The sequence below is a fragment of the Salmo trutta genome, unplaced genomic scaffold (genome assembly GCF_901001165.1).
Source record: "Salmo trutta unplaced genomic scaffold, fSalTru1.1, whole genome shotgun sequence".
NCBI lineage: Eukaryota > Metazoa > Chordata > Actinopteri > Salmoniformes > Salmonidae > Salmo > Salmo trutta.
The window spans coordinates 325,204-346,846 of NW_021822679.1; the positions used below are offsets into that span (position 1 = coordinate 325,204).

The 21,643-nt window shown below is 41.2% G+C and overlaps 2 protein-coding genes across 2 annotated transcripts; both read right to left on the minus strand.

Annotated features, from left to right (window-relative positions):
* Positions 1-6,996: 6,996 nt before the first annotated feature.
* Positions 6,997-9,161, minus strand: LOC115183218 (gastrula zinc finger protein XlCGF57.1-like). The gene has a single exon (XM_029744553.1). The coding sequence runs from the start codon at positions 8,795-8,797 to the stop codon at positions 7,325-7,327; it is 1,473 nt and encodes a 490-aa protein (XP_029600413.1). The 5' UTR covers positions 8,798-9,161; the 3' UTR covers positions 6,997-7,324.
* Positions 9,162-9,214: 53 nt separating this feature from the next.
* LOC115183219 (uncharacterized) lies at positions 9,215-19,701 on the minus strand (the record flags this gene model as incomplete). Its single annotated transcript, XM_029744554.1, has 3 exons — positions 19,412-19,701; positions 9,986-10,435; positions 9,215-9,252 (listed from the first exon to the last, which is right to left on the minus strand). Coding segments are annotated over exons 1-3 (654 nt in total), but the record flags the coding sequence as incomplete, so codon positions are not given.
* Positions 19,702-21,643: the final 1,942 nt, after the last annotated feature.

Here is a 21,643-nt window from a genome sequence, read left to right on the forward strand (position 1 = left end):
GGTTACACATCCTTGGAATAGCAGAACAGCATAACCGGTCGGGACGGCCCTTGCTGTGCTTGGTGAGCAGTTCGTCAAGTTCTGTTGTCAGAGGAGGAATGGAAATGTCAGGGTGAACCGACGACCTGACGAACCCGCCACGTACGTTGACTCTGCCTGAGTGCCTGTCGGAGGTGGGGTGAGGAGTACTGGAAAGGTGTGACTCCAGGTTACAATAGGCCATCTGGAACAACATCAACATTGCTGTAATGTTTCAGAACATGAACCGTGTGTTCTTTAAAAAAATATATATATATATATATCTCGATATATTTATTTCATCTTTTTTTTAGGGGGTGGATCAGCATTAATATTGCTGATAGATTGTTGCTTCCATCAATGTAATTGTCTGCATCATTTCCATTCCCCCATATATTTTTGGGGTAAACATATAAACTCAGCAACAAAAAAAATGGCCCTTTTTCAGGACCCTGTCTTTCAAAGATAATTCGTAAAAAATCAAAATAACTTCACAGATCTTCATTGTAAAGGGTTTAAATACTGTTTCCCATGCTTGTTCAATGAACCATAAACAATTCATGAACATGCACCTGTGGAACGGTCGTTAAAACACTAACAGCTTACAGATGGTAGGCAATTAAGGTCAAAGTTATGAAAACTTAGGACACTAAAGAGGCCTTTCTACTGACTCTGTCAGACCATTTTATTGGTAAACTAAAAGGTCATGTAAAAGTTTAAAAAAAATTGTGATCCAATATGTAATATCATATCATAATTTGGTTTTAATCCAGAGATGTTAGTAAAAGTATCTAGATCCTCTATGAGGCTGTGGATGGATACTAATTGTGGTTTTAAAAGAAAACATGAATCATCAGCGTACAACGACACCTTTGTTTTTAAGCCACAGATTTCTAATCCCTTAATATTATTGTTGGATCTAATATTAACAGCTAACATTTAATAAATAAATATGCCGACAGTGGACAACCTTGTTTTACTCCTCTAGATAGTTTAAAACTTTCTGAGATGTAGCCATTATTTACTATTTTACACCTAGTGTTACTATACGTAACTTTAACCCATTTCATAAGAGATCCTCCAATATTGAAATATTCTAGGCATTTATATATTAACTCCAGTCGTACTTTATCAAAAGCCTTTTCAAAGTCAGCTACGAAAACCAGGCCTGGTGTCCCCGATATTTCATAGTGTTCTATTGTTTCCAGTACTTGTCTTATATTATCTCCAATGTATCGCCCATGTAAAAAACCTGTCTGATTAGGATGAATAATATCTGACAAAACTTTTTTAATTCCATGCGCCAAGCATTTTGCTAGGATTTTGCATCACAACACTGAAGTGTAAGAGGTCTCCAATTTTTTAATGGACTGGATATTTATATATACTACTTGGGTTCCTGTTTCAGTAATAATGAAATCAGACCTTCTTGTTGTGTGTCTGATAATCTACCGTTTATATAGGAGTGGTTAAAACATGCTAATAATGGTCCTCTGATTATATCAAAAAAAGTTTTGTATACTTCCACTGGTAAAGGCCCCAATTGCATCAAGAAGTTCCTCCTCTGTAATTTGGCCTTCACATGAGTCTTTCTGTACAGATGTTAATTTTACATTATTAATAGGGAAAAAATCCATACAATTAGCTTCGGTTAGTGGAGATGGAGGAGACTGAAACGAAAACATATTCAAAATGTCATTTGGTGAATCATTAGTGACTCTATCATTTGTAAAAAGTTTTCAATACATTTTTTTTGGTAGCATTTCTATATTGAAGATTGAAAAAGAATTTGGTGAATTTTTCCCCCCATATTCCATCCAGTTCGCTTTATTTTTTATGATATATTACACTGGATCTTTCTTGAATAAGTTCCTCCATTTCTTTTTGTTTTTCCTCTAACTTATTCTAAGCCTCTGTGGTACAGTTTTTATTGCTATCACAACATGTGTGTTCTCTTGTTTTGTACTGTTCTGTAGTTTCGACCCAATAATTTGTAAGTCGCTCTGGATAAGAGTGTCTGCTAAATGACTTAAATGTAAATGTAAATGATTCATCTGACAAACAAAGGACTTTGCGTCCTGCAGGCCCAGGCATGGATCAAAGCTGACGAGACATTCAATGACATCATCTTCACAAATGAATCAACCGTATCCCTCGAACAACTTGCTCAAATATGCTACAGAAAAACAGGAAGAAGATCAAGCAAGCCGAGTCCCAAGCATCCCCTCAAACTCCATGTGTGGGGGGCAATTTCTCGCCAGGGACCAGGCCCATATTTGATTTTTGATGGTAAGTTTAGCTATTTACAAAGCAAAAGGTACATAAAATATTGTAGCCTACACCTCACGGACTGCTATGTGTTCCACAATTCACTGTTGCCTCCTTTTTCAGGTATCATGGCTCGAGATTTCTTTGAGGAATGAAATCATCAATGAGATATGCTGGACCCTTCGTCAGAGAGGTGTTTCTGGGACCACATCGTTTCTTTCAAGGTAGGATTATAGCAATATTTTGTTATGTTTAGGCCTATTTACATGTCTATTTCTAGTATTGTACTTAATGTTGGCTGCGAGGCTAAATGTATTTTTTCCTTCTCCAAATGCAGACAATGACCCAAAACACACTGCCACCCGGGTTTGCATTGCAAATGAGGGAATAAACTGGGTCAAGAGGCCAGCAGATTAAGTGGACCTTGATCTAGTTAAATAAAAGACCTACAACACTTTTAACAGCACATTACTCAACACTAGTGAGACTCATGTAGCCTACAGTATATCTAAACATATTTTTCTCATGTCTACATGTAGGTCTCCTGATTTATACCCGATCCAACTTGTTTGACATCAACTGAAAACATTAATCCGTAACTCTGCCAAGCCTACAAACAAAGATGAACTGGTCAAGGCCATCAAGACGTTTTGGATTAAGAAACTGACGATACAACAATGCAACAAATACATTGATCATCTCAGCAAAGTTTTACCCGTGGTTGTGGGGGAAAGTGCAACTAAAATGTATCTGAGATTTTGACCGTAATTGAAATAAGCATCTGCATTTTGAAAGTATTTTTTATCGTTATTTTATTAACGAAAACATAAAGATGTTGATGAACAAATACTGTACAGTATATGCTTTAGCCAACATTTAGCATTTGCATGACTTTTTTGAGTTACAAATGTAAAAACTTTAGAGTACTTAAGCATCGAATACATTGGAAGTTGGGTGGATTTTCACACCTACAGTAGCCGGGCTATTAAACTACCATTTTGTAAATAAATTGAGGTATGAAGAGTTCACAACCTGCTACACTTGTGAAAAACAAGTGTTTGAAAACATGTTTTTGTTTTTGAAATTCCTCCAGCTGTCCATCATCATCATCATCATCATGTAAATAAACACACAGCATCTGCAGAGGTACAAATATATTATTGAATTAGATATATATATTTTTTAAAGCACAATCTTTTTATGCATTTTTTTGTGAGGGAAAATCTGGTCTGTGATATTGAGTTAGAAATGGTGTTCAATGTCAAATAATTTAACACACACAACATGAGCAGATTAACTTGGTCAAAACATTTATTTATCTATCAGAAAGAATGTTGGTACTTATTTATTTAGATCCAAAGCCACGAATGAGTGAGTCACTCGGCTTTATGCTGACAAATCCTCACTGGACATTCTTTCAGTGTTTTCTTTACATCAGCAACCGTGTTTCAGAAACTCACTTTATTTGTCATTAGGTTATCATAATCCATGCTATGGGTGGAGTTAGAAATAACGAGCTGAGATTAGGAGCACACTCTTAAAGGGAGTGCTCCTAATCTCACCTTGTTACTTGTATAAAAGACACCTGTCCACAGAAGCAATCAATCAATCAGATTCCAAACTCTCCACCATGGCCAAGACCAAAGAGCTCTCCAAGGATGTCAGGGACAAGATTGTAGACCTACACAAGGCTGGAATGGGCTACAAGACCATCGCCAAGCAGCTTGGTGAGAAGGTGACAACAGTTGGTGCGATTATTCGCAAATGAAAGAAACACAAAAGAACTGTCAATATCCCTCGGCCTGGGGCTCCATGCAAGATCTCACCTCGTGGAGTTGCAATGATCATGAGAATGGTGAGGAATCAGCCCAGAACTACACGGGAGGATCTTGTCAATGATCTCAAGGCAGCTGGGACCATAGTCACCAAGAAAACAATTGGTAACACACTACGCCGTGAAGGACTGAAATCCTGCAGCGCCCGCAAGGTCCCCCTGCTCAAGAAAGCACATATACATGCCCGTCTGAAGTTTGCCAATGAACATCTGAATGATTCAGAGGACAACTGGGTGAAAGTGTTGTGGTCAGATGAGACCAAAATGGAGCTCTTTGGCATCAACTCAACTTGCCATGTTTGGAGGAGGAGGAATGCTGCCTATGACCCCAAGAACACCATCCCCACCGTCAAACATGGAGGTGGAAACATTATGCTTTGGGGGTGTTTTTCTGCTAAGGGGACAGGACAACTTCACCGCATCAAAGGGACGATGGACGAGGCCATGTACCATCAAATCTTGGGTGAGAACCTCCTTCCCTCAGCCAGGGCATTGAAAATGGGTCGTGGATGGGTATTCCAGCATGACAATGACCCAAAACACACGGCCAAGGCAACAAAGGAGTGGCTCAAGAAGAAGCACATTAAGGTCCTGGAGTGGCCTAGCCAGTCGCCAGACCTTAATCCCATAGAAAATCTGTGGAGGGAGCTGAAGGTTCGAGTTGCCAAACATCAGCCTCAAAACCTTAATGACTTGGAGAAGATCTGCAAAGAGGAGCGGGACAAAATCTCTCCTGAGATGTGTGCAAACCTGGTGGCCAACTACAAGAAACGTCTGACCCCTGTGATTGCCAACAAGGGTTTTGCCACCAAGTACGAAGTCATGCTTTGCAGAGGGGTCAAATACTTATTTCCCTCATTAAAATGCAAATCAATTTATAACATTTTTGACATGCGTTTTTCTGGATTTTTTTGTTTTTATTCTGTCTCTCACTGTTCAAATAAACCTACCATTAAAATTATAGACTGATCATTTCTTTGCCACATGGCCTCAATATCCAAATATTGAAAGTGTGTATGGGCGACGGAGAGAAACAAAATGGTGCAGTTTGAGGCCATGTGGCGGAGAGATCTGGAGATGGAGGTGTGATGTAGTTGATCTGGAGATGGAGGTGTGAGCAGGTGGGTCTGGAGATGGGGGTGTGAGCAGGTGGGTCTGGGCAGGTGTGATGTAGTTGTTGTTTGCATGTGTATGTTTTGAATTGTCTAAACATTTTAAAATAGAGAAACCAAAAGCCCACCTTGCCTATTTTTAGAAAATCGTCAGTCCACATGTCAAGTGTGTTTGCACCATTATATTTACCCAAGTTCTCTCTCAACTCCAGGACCACCGCCAGCAATTTTGTTGTTGTTGTTGTTGCCTGATGCAGGACTCTAGTGCCAGAGAAGAGAGACTCTCAGACTGAAAACACATCCATTAATTCAGGAAAATATAGTCAATTCCTGTCACAGTTTAGACTACGGATAAATCAGCGTTCTAACTCCCCCTTGTGACAGTGTGGTGCAATGACAGAATGCCACCATCTACTACAAATGGTCACAGCATAAACTCAAAACTTTTAATTGAGGAACCACTGCATGTGTGAGTGGGACCAGTGGACTCAATAGGCTGAGTGAATGATGAGAGGATGTCATCAACTTTCTTGATAAAATAGTCCACAGGAGGGAAATAGTTTCTAGGGTTAGAGGCAGAAGCTTGACATTTAGAGTGATAGAAAGTGGCTTTAGCAGTGGATACAAAGGAAGAGGAGGTAGAGAAGAGGGAGTGAAGGGATGATAGGTCCTCCGAAAGTATTCCAAATTTTCGCTCAGCTGCCCGTAGCTCTGTTCTGTAAGCTCACAATGAGTCACTCAGCCACGGAGCAGGAGGGGAGGACCGAGCCAGGCGGGAGGTAATATGGGACAGAATGAGGAGATGGACAGGTGAGTGAGGGATAAAATAGAAAATCTCCATTTAGGAGAAATGAGTAACCCTGTGCCACCACCGCAACGACCAGACGCTCTCAGACTATAAGAGAACACACAGTAAGATGCAGAGAGCAGCTAGAGTAGTATCTGGGATAATCTATGTTTCCGTCAGCGCAAAAAAGTCTAGGGACTGAAGGGCAGTATAGGCTTAGAAGGGTTGCAGCCAAGCTTCAGGGATTCATCTGATATCACATCAGTCACCGGCTTCATTAATAAGTGCATCGACAACGTCGTCCACACAAACCGTAGGTACATACCCCAAGCAGAAGTCAAGACAACATCCGCACTGAACTAAAGACTAGAGCTGACGCATTCAAGGAGCGGGACGCTTATAAGGAATCCTACACTTTCTGACGAACCATAAAAAAGGCAAAGCGTCAATACAGGAATAAGAGAATCCTACTACACCGGCTCTGACGCTCGTCTGCACTGATACGATAAATTGTGCAATATTTAATGTAATAAATAAGATTAACTATCATAAATCTGTCTGAATTTGAGTGTTTACATTTCTCCAACCCTATCCCTCAGCTGTTTAGCAAAACAGTGGCGGGTGCCCACTTTGTTGTTGTTTTAACTGCAAAGCAGGATCAATGAGTTAGCCAGCTAACTTTGATAAGCAACCAGAGGGGTATACTACGTAGCTGGTTTGAGGAGTTAGCCAGCTAACTTTGATAAGCAACCAGAGGGGTATACTACGTAGCTGGTTTGAGGAGTTAGCCAGCTAACTTTGATAAGCAACAAGAAATAACTATTGATTTTCTAATTCACTTAGTACCCTACACTTAGATATACGGTTTTGTGGTTGTTGAGTCAATTAGACCATAACCCTTTCATGCTTATCTTTCTAACATGTTATTTTAGAATATTTTGCCAAGTTAAATGACTAACTTGCCAAATCATACAATCATTCGTACTTCTGTTTACAAAATGAACAAGTAGCTTCAGGCAAATTATATACATTAGCTCAATAGTTTGACATCTTGCATCCATTTATCAATCTATGCCTTTTAGTGTTTTCCAATTCTCCAACCCCATCCATTAGTTGTTTACCTGTTGTTGTCTGAACTGCAGATTGCCCCTTTCATGAACAAAGCAGCAACAGCCAACATAAATACATTATATCATTACTGTGACATTGGACTGAGCAGGACCAGGAGGACCAGCTAGAGTTGGTCCACAGGGGATCTTGAGTGTATCTGAATACTCTCTTAGTCCCCTCTCTGTGTCTGTGTCTTCATTTACTTTCTTTGTGGTTGTTTTTAACATGCCTCAACAGATTAGTCTTCTGAGTGAATATTTTATCACAGACTGAGCAGCCATGTTGTTTCTCTCCTGTGTGAATCCGTTTGTGTTTGATTAGGTTCCTCTTGACACTAAATATTTTCCCACAGTCTCCACAGCTAAATTGTTTCTCTCCTGTGTGAGTCCGTATGTGTCTCCCTAGGACCACCTTCTGACTGAAGCTTTTCCCACAGTCTCCACAGCTAAATGGTTTCTCTCCTGTGTGAGTCCGTATGTGTCTCACTAGGACCCCCTTCTGACTGAAGCTTTTCCCACAGTAACAACAGCTAAATGGTTTCTCTCCTGTGTGAGTCAGTATATGCTTATTTAGGTGGTCCTTCAGACTGAAGCTTTTCCCACAGTCACAACAGCTAAATAATTTCTCTCCTGTGTGAGTCAGTATGTGCCTCCCTAGGACACCCTTCTGACTAAAGCTTTTCCCACAGTAACAACAGCTAAATGGTTTCTCTCCTGTGTGAGTACGTATATGATTATTTAGGTGGGCCTTCTGACTGAAGCTTTTCCCACAGTCACCACAGCTAAATGGTTTCTCTCCTGTGTGAGTCAGAATATGCACAGTTAAGTGCTTCTTCAGACTGAAGCTTTTCCCACAGTCACCACAGATAAATAATTTCTCTCCTGTGTGAATCAGTATATGTGCCTTAAGGGATCCCTTCTGATTAAAGCTCTTCCCACAGTCACCACAAATAAACGGTTTCTCTCCTGTGTGAGTCAGTAGATGCACGGTTAAGTGTTCCTTACGATAAAAGTTTTTCCCACAGTCACCACAGCTAAACGGTTTCTCTCCTGTGTGAGTCCATATATGTTTGGTTAGGGACCCCTTGTGTCTGAAGCTTTTATCACAGTCTTCACAGCTAAATGGTTTCTCTCCTGTGTGAATCAATATATGCCTCCCTAGGTCCCCCTTCTGACTAAAGCTCTTCCCACAGTAACCACAACTAAATGGTTTCTCTCCTGTGTGAATCAGTTTATGCATGGTTAGGTTATTCTTGATACTGAAGCTTTTCCCGCAGTCACCACAGCTGAATAATTTCTCCCCTGTGTGAGTCCGTATATGCATGGTTAGGTTCTCCTTGCGATAGAAGCTCTTCCCACAGTCACCACAGATAAATGATTTCTCTCCTGTGTGCATCCTGATGTGTCTGGACAGATATTTTTTTAGTTTGAAGGTCTTGCCACAAACAGGGCAGGTGAAGGGTTTTACACCGTGACAGAGTCGGACGTGGGCCTTCAGTTTACAGGTGGATTTGTAGTGTTTTTTGCAGAAGACACATTCACTGGGTCTCTTCTTGGTGAGAGTCACATGCTTCTCCAGATCAGCTTTCAGAGCAAAAGTTTCACCACAGTCACGACAGCTGTGAGTTTTTATCGATGTGAGGCTGAGTTTGGAACAGTGTTTCTCCATTGACGTGTTCGGATCCAATGGTGGGCTGCTGTCAAGTCCTACTGTGTCACTGCTTACAGCTGAGCTGTGACTGGAGGCATTGTTTTGATTATCTGGAGGGTCACAGGGAATGTAGAGACCATTAATATGGGTCACAGTGACAAAAGGTTTGAGATCCACTGGTTTAGAGTCTCTCTCTCCATTCTCCACAGTCTGGGTTTGGGGAAGAGTCAAGGACTGAAGTGGGTCCTCCTGATCACATTCACTTTTCACACAGGAAGTAGTGAATATGGAGTCTTTGGTAACAAAGAGCCCTTGAAGATGCTCTTCCTCCTGACTGGTCCTGACTTCCTCCTGTTCCTCTTTAATCTGTATGATCTCTGGGTCTTCCTGCCCCAGACTGGGGCTCCACTCCTGCTCACAGTGCTGCTGCTCAGGGGGAACCTCCTCTTCAGAGACAGAGAGCTGCAGGGAGTCTGGAGAGAAGGAGAGGAGGGTAGAGGTTATCTATATACCACATAATTAAATAGAACATTTGAATCATACACATGAATTATAGATCTCTATGATTTAAAAAATAAAATGTAAACATGCTTTTTTTGGCATGGATGTCTATGAGCGACGCAGCCTTAAAACACAGCCTTTAAACATGTCTGAGTGCAGTTATCTAGGTACTTGCTCTCATTCACTTGGGTTCTCATTCCTATTATGGAACACACCGTGGCCAACGTGTACAAAACTCACGCTGACTTTTTGTATAACCGCTAAACAAAATATTGGTTTGTGTTAAAAAAAATACAAAAATTGAAAGTGTATCTTTTGTATTTCTAAAGTTATTTAGGAAAATTATTAAGTTTTGTTTTCGAGGTTTCCAAAACCTTATTGCAATCAAGGATCAATTGTTTCTAGATAAAACGTTTCACACTTGACCAAATCATCGTCCTCAGCTAAATCAAAATGGACGTTGAATTACTTCAGTGTAGCACTGGAGTCAGAAGGGCAACGTAAGGATGAACTTTCTGGAAATGGAGTAAATTCAAATAGAATTTTATTCAACATTCGTCAATGGAAAAAATATGTGACGATGCTGGTACATCAGTGCTACTTTTAGTATATTTATAAAGCTACTACTTAAAATTGTCTGAAAGCCTGAACAGTTTATTAATTTACTAGAACTATAGCTAACTATCAGTAGATATACATACAAACCTATTCTACATAGTTTTATCTCTGGTGTCCTCCCCAGCAGTCTCCGTAGCAGATCATTCTCTTCCTGGTACTCTGCTACAGTTTTCTCAACTTTCCCGAAAATCTCCATAGCAGAAGACGCCGTTAAACGATCATTTAACAACACACGAAACGACTGTAGTTTAGACGTTTTCAGTGGACAGAGAGTTGGGTGTTCAGCTAGTATGGCTTCTTGATGTGGGTCCATCTGATCACATTCACTTTTCACACAGGAAGTAGTGAATATGGAGTCTCTGGTATCAACGAGCCCTTGAAGCTGCTCTTTGTCCTGACTGGTCCTGACTTCCTCTTGTTCCTCTTTCATCTTTCTGGTCTCTGGGTCCTCCTGTCCCAGACTGGGGCTCCACTCCTGCTCACAGTGCTGCTGCTCAGGGGGAACCTCCTCTTCAGAGACAGAGAGCTGCAGGGAGTCTGGAGGGAAGGAGAGGAATAGCAGAGGTCATTTATATGCTACAGAATTAAATAGAACACTTAAATTATAGATCTCTGATCTACAGTGCTTTCGGGAAGTATTATTCTACAAGCCTTATTCTACAATATATATTTTTTTTTAAGAAGTAAATCCTCAGCAATCTACACACAATAACCCATAATGACAAAGTGAAAACAGGTTTTTAGAAATTTGTGCAAATGTATTAAACCAAAAAAAACGGAAATACCTTATTTACATACAGTACCAGTCAAAAGTAAATTTGGACACACCGACTCATTCAATGGTTTTTCTTCATTTCTTATTATTTTCTACATTGTAGAATAATCGTGAAGACATCAAAACTATGAAATAACACCAAAAACAAGTGTTAAAATAAATCAAAATATATTTGAGATTCTTCAAAGTAGCCACCCTTTGCCTTGATGACAGCTTTGCACATTCTTGGCATTTCTCTCCCCAGTCTGAGGTCCTGTTTTTGCTTTGTCATTATGGGGTATTGTGATGTCATTATGGGGTATTGTGATGTCATTATGGGGTATTGTGATGTCATTATGGGGTATTGTGATGTCATTATGGGGTATTGTGTGTAGATTGATGACGGAAAAAAAACTATTTAAACAGTTTTAGAATAACTCTATAACGTAACAAAATTAGGGGGGGGAAATCAAGGGGTCTGAATACCTTCCGAATGCACTGTAGATGCCTTTCTAATTATTTTAGAATGCAAAGATAAATCAATCGCTTTTAGCTGTTCTCACGAACAGCAAATTATTCCATCTTGTTATTATATTTAGCTAACCGTTTAATTTTTTTCATGAATAAGAGTCTCAAGGCTTTTGCTTTCTTGTAATCCAAATACATACACCACTAGAAAACAGTATCTATTCATGGTCGAAAGTCTGCGAGGATAAGCACATTCTCAAGTCAAGTTAATGTTTTCATAAATGTTGAGTTTTGTGTGAAAAATTGGCATAAGCATGTTTTGGGGTTCATAAATGAGGCACCTAATGCTCTGTGGCTACGTCAGGAATGAAGTTACAGTTCAAAGTAACAATATTACAGTGATTTATTTCAGCAGTATGTATGTAAAAAACATCCCTGCTACCTCTATCAACTATCAAACTTAGTTTGAAGTGTTTTTGAGGAACTTTCAACTTGCAATGCAGCATTTCCTATAGCGGTCCAACCGTTTCCATTCATGGATTTCGACACTGCTAGCTAATTATGCTAACTCTAGGCTGAAGAAAACAATGGTTTATTGTAGATTCTGACACCATGGGCCTTCAGACACAAATCCATTGTAAGGGGCATTTCACCCCAAATATGATTTTATCCCTTTGATAAACTATCCCTGAAGAGTTCTACTTTGTCCTCTCTGCCACAACATATGAATTCAGACACTGGTCTCATCACAGAAAAAATAAAGTTATCGTTGATGTATTGAATCACCATTTTATTTCAGCGGGCTCTCTCTTTTTGAAAGAACTTCTAAACCTATTCACAATGATACTGGGCAGGATGCTGACAGGAGAAACCTGCTGAATGATCAGAGAAATGATAGGCAAAGCAATTATTTTTAGGCTATTTACAGAAAAACAAGTCCTGGATGCTTTGCTAGCAATAGACAACAAGAAATCCACAGCAGCCGACCAATTTGGATCCCGGTTTGTTTAAGTGCGCAGTGCCCATCATTGTTGGCTCAATAACCCACTTTTTATTTTGTATTTAACGTTATCAGGAGATATTCCATAAGTATGGAAATCAGCTGTTGTTCTGCCTCTCCATAAGAACGGGACAGTACAGATCTTCATTATCATCGCCCCATTTCAAGGCTTCCTGTCTAGATAAGATTCTAGAATCCCTGGTCAAATGTACAACTTTGCTCTTTTTTTTTTTTATCTGAGAAATGTATTTTGAGTGTAAACCAATCAGGGTTTAGTCCTGGGGCATCCAATCAGGGTTTAGGGCTGGACATCCAATCAGGGTTTAGTCCTGGGGCATCCAATCAGGGTTTAGTCCTGGGGCATCCAATCAGGGTTTAGTCCTGGGGCATCCAATCAGGGTTTAGGGCTGGGGCATCCAATCAGGGTTTAGTCCTGGGGCATCCAATCAGGGTTTAGTCCTGGGGCATCCAATCAGGGTTTAGTCCTGGGGCATCCAATCAGGGTTTAGTCCTGGGGCATCCAATCAGGGTTTAGTCCTGGGGCATCCAATCAGGGTTTAGTCCTGGGGCATCCAGTCAGGGTTTAGTCCTGGGCATCCAATCAGGGTTTAGTCCTGGGCATCCAATCAGGCTTTAGTCCTGGGCATCCAATAAGGGTTTGGTCCTGGGCATCCAATCAGGGCTTAGTCCTGGGGCATCCAATCAGGGTTTAGTCCTGGGGCATCCAATCAGGGTTTAGTCCTGGGGCATCCAATCAGGTAGCACTATTACAGCATCCACGTTAGTCATTAATGAGATTCTCAATACTTTAGACACTAAAATGACATGTGCTGCTTTGTTTGTGGACCTGTCTAAAGCTTTTGATACTGTCGATCATGCTATTTAATTGAATAAAGTTGTCCTCGATAAGCCTGAGGTCTGACGCCTGTTCATGGTTTCATGATTATATCAGTGGCAGAACTCAGGCCATCGTGATTGATGGGGTTAAGTCAGAATTTCCTGAAGTACATCAAGGTGTTCTGAAGGACCTGTTCTTTTCACTATTTATATAAATGCTATTAATCAATCTGTTAAAAGTGGTACATTTAATCTCTATGCGGATGATACTATTATATTACCCCCCCTGCTGACCTGGCTGAGACAAGGCTACAGTCTGATTACCCCCCCCCCCCCCCCCGCTGACCTGGCTGAGACAAGGCTACAGTCTGATTACCCCCCCCCCCCCTGCTGACCTGGCTGAGACAAGGCTACAGTCTGATTACCCCCCTGATGACCTGGCTGAGACAAGGCTACAGTCTGATTACCCCCCCCCCCCCTGCTGACCTGGCTGAGACAAGGCTACAGTCTGATTACCCCCCCCCCCCCTGCTGACCTGGCTGAGACAAGGCTACAGTCTGATTACCCCCCCCCCCCTGCTGACCTGGCTGAGACAAGGCTACAGTCTGATTACCCCCCCCCCCCCCCGCTGACCTGGCTGAGACAAGGCTACAGTCTGATTACCCCCCTGGTGACCTGGCTGAGACAAGGCTACAGTCTGATTACCCCCCCCCCCCTGCTGACCTGGCTGAGACAAGGCTACAGTCTGATTACCCCCCCCCCCCCTGCTGACCTGGCTGAGACAAGGCTACAGTCTGATTACCCCCCCCTGGTGACCTGGCTGAGACAAGGCTACAGTCTGATTACCCCCCCCCCCCTGCTGACCTGGCTGAGACAAGGCTACAGTCTGATTACCCCCCCCCCCCCCTGCTGACCTGGCTGAGACAAGGCTACAGTCTGATTACCCCCCCCTGCTGACCTGGCTGAGACAAGGCTACAGTCTGATGACCCCCCCCCCCCCCCCCCCCTGCTGACCTGGCTGAGACAAGGTTGCAGTCTGATTACCCCCCCCCCCCTGCTGACCTGGGTGAGACAAGGCTGCAGTCTGATTACCCCCCCCCCCCCCCTGCTGACCTGGCTGAGACAAGGCTACAGTCTGATTACCCCCCTGCTGACCTGGCTGAGACAAGGCTGCAGTCTGATTACCCCCCCCCCCCCCCCCCCTGCTGACCTGGCTGAGACAAGGCTACAGTCTGATAACCCCCCCCCCCCCCCCTGCTGACCTGGCTGAGACAAGGCTACAGGCTGATTACCCCCCCCCCCCCCCCCCCCTGCTGACCTGGCAGAGACAAGGCTACAGTCTGATTACCCCCCCCCCCCCCCCTGCTGACCTGGCTGAGACAAGGCTGCAGTCTGATTACCCCCCCCCCCCCCCTGCTGACCTGGCTGAGACAAGGCTACAGTCTGATTACCCCCCCCCCCCCCCCGCTGAGACAAGGCTGCAGTCTGATTCCCCCCCCCCCCCCGCTGACCTGGCTGAGACAAGGCTACAGTCTGATTACCCCCCTGCTGACCTAGCTGAGACAAGGCTACAGTCTGATTACCCCCCTGCTGACCTGGCTGAGACAAGGCTACAGTCTGATTACCCCCCTGCTGACCTGGTTGAGACAAGGCTGCAGTCTGATTACCCCCCCCCCCCTGCTGACCTGGCTGAGACAAGGCTACAGTCTGATTACCCCCCTGCTGACCTAGCTGAGACAAGGCTACAGTCTGATTACCCCCCTGCTGACCTGGCTGAGACAAGGCTACAGTCTGATTACCCCCCTGCTGACCTGGCTGAGACAAGGCTACAGTCTGATTACCCCCCTGCTGACCTGGCTGAGACAAGGCTGCAGTCTGATTACCCCCCCCCCCCCCCCTGCTGACCTGGCTGAGACAAGGCTACAGTCTGATTACCCCCCCCCCTGGTGACCTGGCTGAGACAAGGCTACAGTCTGATTACCCCCCTGCTGACCTGGCTGAGACAAGGCTACAGTCTGATTACCCCCCCCCCCCCCTGCTGACCTGGCTGAGACAAGGCTACAGTCTGATTTTGCAGCTGGGCAGGAAGCCCTTACTGATTTAAAACTGCTACTTATTACGGGACAAACTAAATACTTGTTGTTTTCAAGTTCTCCTAAGATTGTCTCAGACGGATTACATCTTTACTCATCGGCTGGTTCTATAATCAAACGAGTCCCTGTATACAAATACTTTGGTATTCGGATTGACAATGATTTATCGTTTTCTTTTTTTAAAACATAGGAATGAGCTCGTTAATGGTCTTTCTTGTTTTACAGAAACAGATCGTGTCTCTCTCTAGTCAGCAGGAAGCAGATTGTCCAATCAACCTTTCTACCTGTTCTTGATTATGGTGATACTATTTACCAAAGTGCAGCTGCCTCTACTCTTAAACCCCTGGATGACGTTTGTCATATCGCCCTTCGGTTTTATCATAGTTTTATTACTCACCACTGTTATTCTTTACCAGAAGGTTGGCTAGACTCTAGGTGACTCTAGGGAATTTCAGACTGTTGCTAGGAGACACTTTTTACTGAATCAAATCAAATCAAATTTATTTATATAGCCCTTCGTACATTAGCTGAAATCTCAAAGTGCTGTACAGAAACTCAGCCTAAAACCCCAAACAGCAAGCAATGCATGTGAAAGAAGCACGGTGGCTGGGAAAAACTCCCTAGGAAAAACTCCTGAGAAAGGCCAAAAACCTAGGAAGAAACCTAGAGAGGAACCAGGCTATGAGGGGTGGCCAGTCCTCTTCTGGCTGTGCAGGGTGGATATTATAACAGAACATGGTCAAGATGTTAAAATGTTCGTAAATGACCAGCATGGTCAAATAATAATAATCATAGTAATTGTCGAGGGTGCAACAAGCACGTCCGGTGAACAGGTCAGGGTTCCGTAGCCGCAGGCAGAACAGTGGAAACTGGAGCAGCAGCATGGCCAGGTGGACTGGAGAATGGCTGTTTTGCTTTTCGTGTGTTGTTGTGTATAACTACATATTTTTTTATTTTACCTTTATTTAACCAGGCAAGTCAGTTAAGAACAATTTCTTATTTACAATGACGGCCTACCAGGGAACAGTGGGTTAACTGCCTTGTTCAGGGGCAGAACTACAGATTTTTACCTTGTCAGCTCGGGGATTTGATCTAGCAACTGAATCCCTAGCAACCTTTCGGTTACAGGTCAATGCTCTAACCACTAGGATACCTGCCGTATATGAATGTGTAGTTTAATATGCTTATTGTATGTGTATTGTATTGCTCAAAGATTATCTTAAATACCCCCCCTCCCCAAAAATACCCCCCTCCTCAAAAAAGATAGACATACACACACATATATAAATAAACAACACTTGACCTTGACCCCCCCAGCTCTGACTTTGCTCATAACTATTTTGAGGAGAAGTGTACTTACTATGCCTGTGAGATGTGCTTGTCCCACCTAGCTATCTTAAAATGAATGCACTAACTGTGAATCGCTCTGGATAAGAGTTTGCTAAATGACTCATGAAAATTATGCTATAGAGGGCTCATCTGGAAAAGAGACCTTGGTCTCAGCATTGACTCCCTGTCAAAATTAAAGGTTAAATAAATAAAAATCATTACCTTCCAGATGAGAATTAAGGAAGTACCGGCAAGTAAAGGTTGGTTGAAAATGTACCACGCTTTGAAAATGATCCAATAACGTCGTATGCAAGTACAGATTAAAATGATTGCATATCGACCGTTGCACATCAAAAAGTAATAACCGGGGACCAGTACGGGGAAAAAAATGTATGAAATGTATACATTCACTACTGTAAGTCGATCTGGATAAGAGCGTCTGCTAAATTATTAAAATGTAAATGTAGGCTGACAGCCGCCGCATTTGTCAATCTGACGTCAGGGCGTTCACAGTTCTTGCGCTTCGCGGAACAACGCAGAGCTGTTGTCAAGGAAGTTGTCAAAGGAAGTTGTCAAGGAAGTGAGTTTGTGTTTATACAAGACCTCCCGCCCTCACCTACCGTCAACCAATCATGTCAATGCGGAGCTATATGGCGCCATCCACATTGTCACAACATTTGAAAGGTGCGCGGCGATGCTGTACAGAGCTCAATTTGGCCTTTTTTATTTAATTACATGTTTTATTCATTATACAAAATTAACAACTTACATCCCTACATAAAACATGTCAAATAATAATAATAATAATAATAATAATAATACAGGTATAAACAAGAAAATACTAAATAATACAAATATATATATAAATAATCTAAAAATATTATATTTTATTTTTTTACATATGACAATTCTAATGCAATTATATTCACTCTGAAAAAAATCTTAATGATCCAGGAAGATGTTATTCTTGTCGTTATTCACTAGGGATAATGTCTTTACAAGATAATACAATTCTAATCAAAAATATTTCTAATTTTGGTATAGAATTCTGGAATTTTTGTTTGTGTATAAAGTATTCGGCAACAAGAAGAAGAAAAAAAGCACAATAATTTCAATGGTCTTGTTATCATTGCAATAGTAACATATTATATCCTTCATGTCAAAAACATGGATATTGTTCAAAAAGGTAAATAAGTATTTTTAATTTTAAAAAAAAATCTACCACAGATTTTCACCTCCACAGATATTATCAATATCAGCAAATTTGGACAACATAGAATTACATGGATATATCTTATGTATAATCTTAAAGTGCACTTCCTTAAATTTGTTTGGTATACAATATTTGTAAGGCATCAAGCAAGCTTTTTTCCATGTAATGTTCCAGAATTTTTTTCGCCCTCTAGGCATAAGTTGGTTCCGTGAATGGAAAAATGTGTCTTATGTATTTGTTACAACAACATTTCTTAAAGCTCACGCCTTCCAATCTGAGTTCTGGATAAACTGTGTGATCATCACCAAAGCTAAGATGAGTTTTCATTAGTGTAGTTAGACCACTGGGAACGGCTTTGATCACAGAAATAAACTCTCTGAAAGGTATTGGAAACTCATTCAATGCTAGAATATTCCCCCTCTTCAATCCATTTTGATCTTTGCTAGATCTGTGCAAAACTGTTCTAATTCTAGTTGTAAAGATTTAGATACAGACTCTTCTTCTTGAGATAGATTATCTTTCTGTAGAAAACTGTCAAGCTTGCTCATCAAAACCATTTTTCTCTTAAGCTTCTTCAGGTGCTTCATGCTCTTTGGAACGTTTAACATCTACAACTCTGACTTTATATTTGAAGAATTCCCCATCTACTTCCAGGACCCAAGTCTTTTCTTGAGATTTGATGTTTCCAATGAAAATAGGATCTTTAAGAAGTGTGTTGTTTAAAATGTCCAATATCCCTGAATACCTTTAGATTTTTTTTAGTAGCTTTTAAATTCAGGGAAATCAAATGAGGATCAGAAAAGGGAGCCAACTGATGATCTACATCTGTAACAAAACGGGGGAAATTAGGAAATCTATTCTAGATTTTAAATGACATATTTTTGTTGGTCCGGGTATAACCCTTTATATCCGGATTGAATTAACACCAGGCATCAACAGAGAGATCATTGCATAACGTTGTAACGAGATTGTTATTTTGAGAGCTTTGACTCATTCTAGGAGGAAAACGATCAGCAGATGCATCAGGTGTTTTGATTAAAATCCCCGGAGAGAATTAGAAAAGCCTCTGAGTATTTGTTTTGAGAAAAACCCTCTCATTTTCTAGGAAGTTGGGCAAAAGGGGGTCTTATATGGAGCATGTGTCCATACACATTACAGATGATGAAAATAGCATTGCCATGTTTTAACAGTTACTATGACCCATCTCCCATCCTGTGAAGACGTGGAATGTCGCCTTTATACTGGTTGATAAGCGTCAAAACACCAGCAGAATAGTTTGGTCCATGACTGAAACAGGCCACGTCTCCAAAATTTCAAATCACTTTCACACCAATGAGTTTCCCTGAAGGGCAAAGTCTGCGTTACTGCGTTTACAATATAACAATAAAGCTTTTCCTTTTTTTTGTAAGATCTCTCAAACCCCTAGCATTAAAACAAACTCATGCATTATTAAAAAAGAAAGAAAGAGACAAACTAGACAACAGATGTGAACAGATGTGACCAATAAAACTAATCTGGCCTGTGTGTGCCTCTGGAGGGGTCGCGAATTGCGCCACATCATCCATCCATACAACGTCTACGACCACATTTTGGAGTCGAGCATAAATTGTCTCTTACCTGCCTTAAGACGTTACCGAGTGCAGATAGATAGCTGTACGCTATATCAATCAGCTTTTCGTGACAAACACAACTGTAAAATTAAAACAAAATTACAAATAATAATAATTCTTAAAATTGTGGAAATGGGGATCTCTTACAAGTGTAATTAATTGAGTAGAACTATAGCTAGCTATAAGTATAACTTAATAGGATTACGAACCTATTCTACATAGTTGTATCTCTGGTGTCCTCCGCAGCAGTCTCCGTAGCCGATCATTCTCCTCCTGGTATTCTACTACCGTTTTCTCAACTTCCCCAAAAATATCCACAGTAGCCGAAGTTAAACGATCATTTAAAAACACACGCAACAACTGTAGTTTAGACATATTTCAGTCGACTTAGAATTGGGTAGCCTATTCAGTTCAGTCAATCTGTCTTTCTTTACTCCACAAAAGGAATGCAAAAAAAAAAAACTCGTCTCCAATCCTACTTCCGTGTTGTAGTGAAAATCATTTTAGAAAAGTCAATGGTTCTAGTGAGGGTGAGCAGCGCCACCAGCTGGATGGGAGTTTACTGTGCAAGGCAGCCTACAGACCACTAGTCAAGGAAAACGACGACTACATGTAGACAAACAGTGGTTATCATCAGTATAGGATGATCTGGGAGAATCAATTCTTCCCCAGGAGTCAACAGTTTTATATTATTCCATACAAGATGAAATCAATATCGTCAATGAGCAGCATTAGGTCAGAACTGATATGAAACACTATCGGAGAAATGCAATATGTTTTCTTGAAATCATATTTGAAATGGATCAATATTTTTTTATATAATCTGGGCTTTTTTTCTACAAGATCCAGACCAGTAATAAAATCAGGCTGGGGTGTGAATACTTTCTGAACTTTCTGAAGGCACCACATGACCGGTGTAGATTGCGTTATGTTTTGTAATGCTTATCTATGAACATAGGATTCATCTTTTATTCCCTGATAATGACAGGTCAAACTTCTGTAAACAAATGCTGTGATGCCCTACTTCTCCAACTCCTCTTCTACATGGGCAGACAATATAACAATCTCGTTTCACCAAAGCATATAATATAAGGTAGATGCAATGTACAGTATAGCCTATGGGGCTAGCCAACTTTCATAATGTATAATCATGTACAGTATAGCCTGTGGGGCTAGCCAACTTTCATAATGTATAATGTACAGTATAGCCTATGGGGCTAGCTAACTTTCATAATGTATAATGTACAGTATAGCCTATGGGCTGGGCTAGCCAACTTTCATAATGTATAATGTACAGTATAGCCTGTGGGGCTAACCAACTTTCATAATGTATAATGTACAGTATAGCCTGTGGGGCTAACCAACTTTCATAATGTATAATGTACAGTATAGCCTATGGGGCTAACCAACTTTCATAATGTATAATGTACAGTATAGCCTGTGGGGCTAACCAACTTTCATAATGTATAATGTACAGTATAGCCTGTGGGGCTAGCCAACTTTCATAATGTATAATGTACAGTATAGCCTGTGGGGCTAGCCAACTTTCATAATGTATAATGTACAGTATAGCCTATGGGCTGGGCTAGCTAACTTTCATAATGTATAATGTACAGTATAGCCTGTGGGGCTAACTAACTTTCATAATGTATAATGTACAGTATAGCCTGTGGGGCTAACCAACTTTCATAATGTATAATGTACAGTATAGCCTGTGGGGCTAGCCAACTTTCATAATGTATAATGTACAGTATAGCCTGTGGGGCTAACTAACTTTCATAATGTATAATGTACAGTATAGCCTGTGGGGCTAACTAACTTTCATAATGTATAATGTACAGTATAGCCTATGGGGCTAGCCAACTTTCATAATGTATAATGTACAGTATAGCCTATGGGGCTAGCTAACTTTCATAATGTATAATGTACAGTATAGCCTGTGGGGCTAGCCAACTTTCATAATGTATAATGTACAGTATAGCCTATGGGGCTAACCAACTTTCATAATGTATAATGTACAGTATAGCCTATGGGGCTAGCTAACTTTCATAATGTATAATGTACAGTATAGCCTATGGGCTGGGCTAGCTAACTTTCATAATGTATAATGTACAGTATAGCCTATGGGGCTAACTAACTTTCATAATGTATAATGTACAGTATAGCCTATGGGGCTAACCAACTTTCATAATGTATAATGTACAGTATAGCCTATGGGCTGGGCTAGCTAACTTTCATAATGTATAATGTACAGTATAGCCTATGGGCTGGGCTAGCCAACTTTCATAATGTATAATAATGTACAGTATAGCCTATGGGGCTAGCCAACTTTCATAATGTATAATGTACAGTATAGCCTATGGGGCTAACTAACTTTCATAATGTATAATGTACAGTATAGCCTATGGGGCTAACTAACTTTCATAATGTATAATGTACAG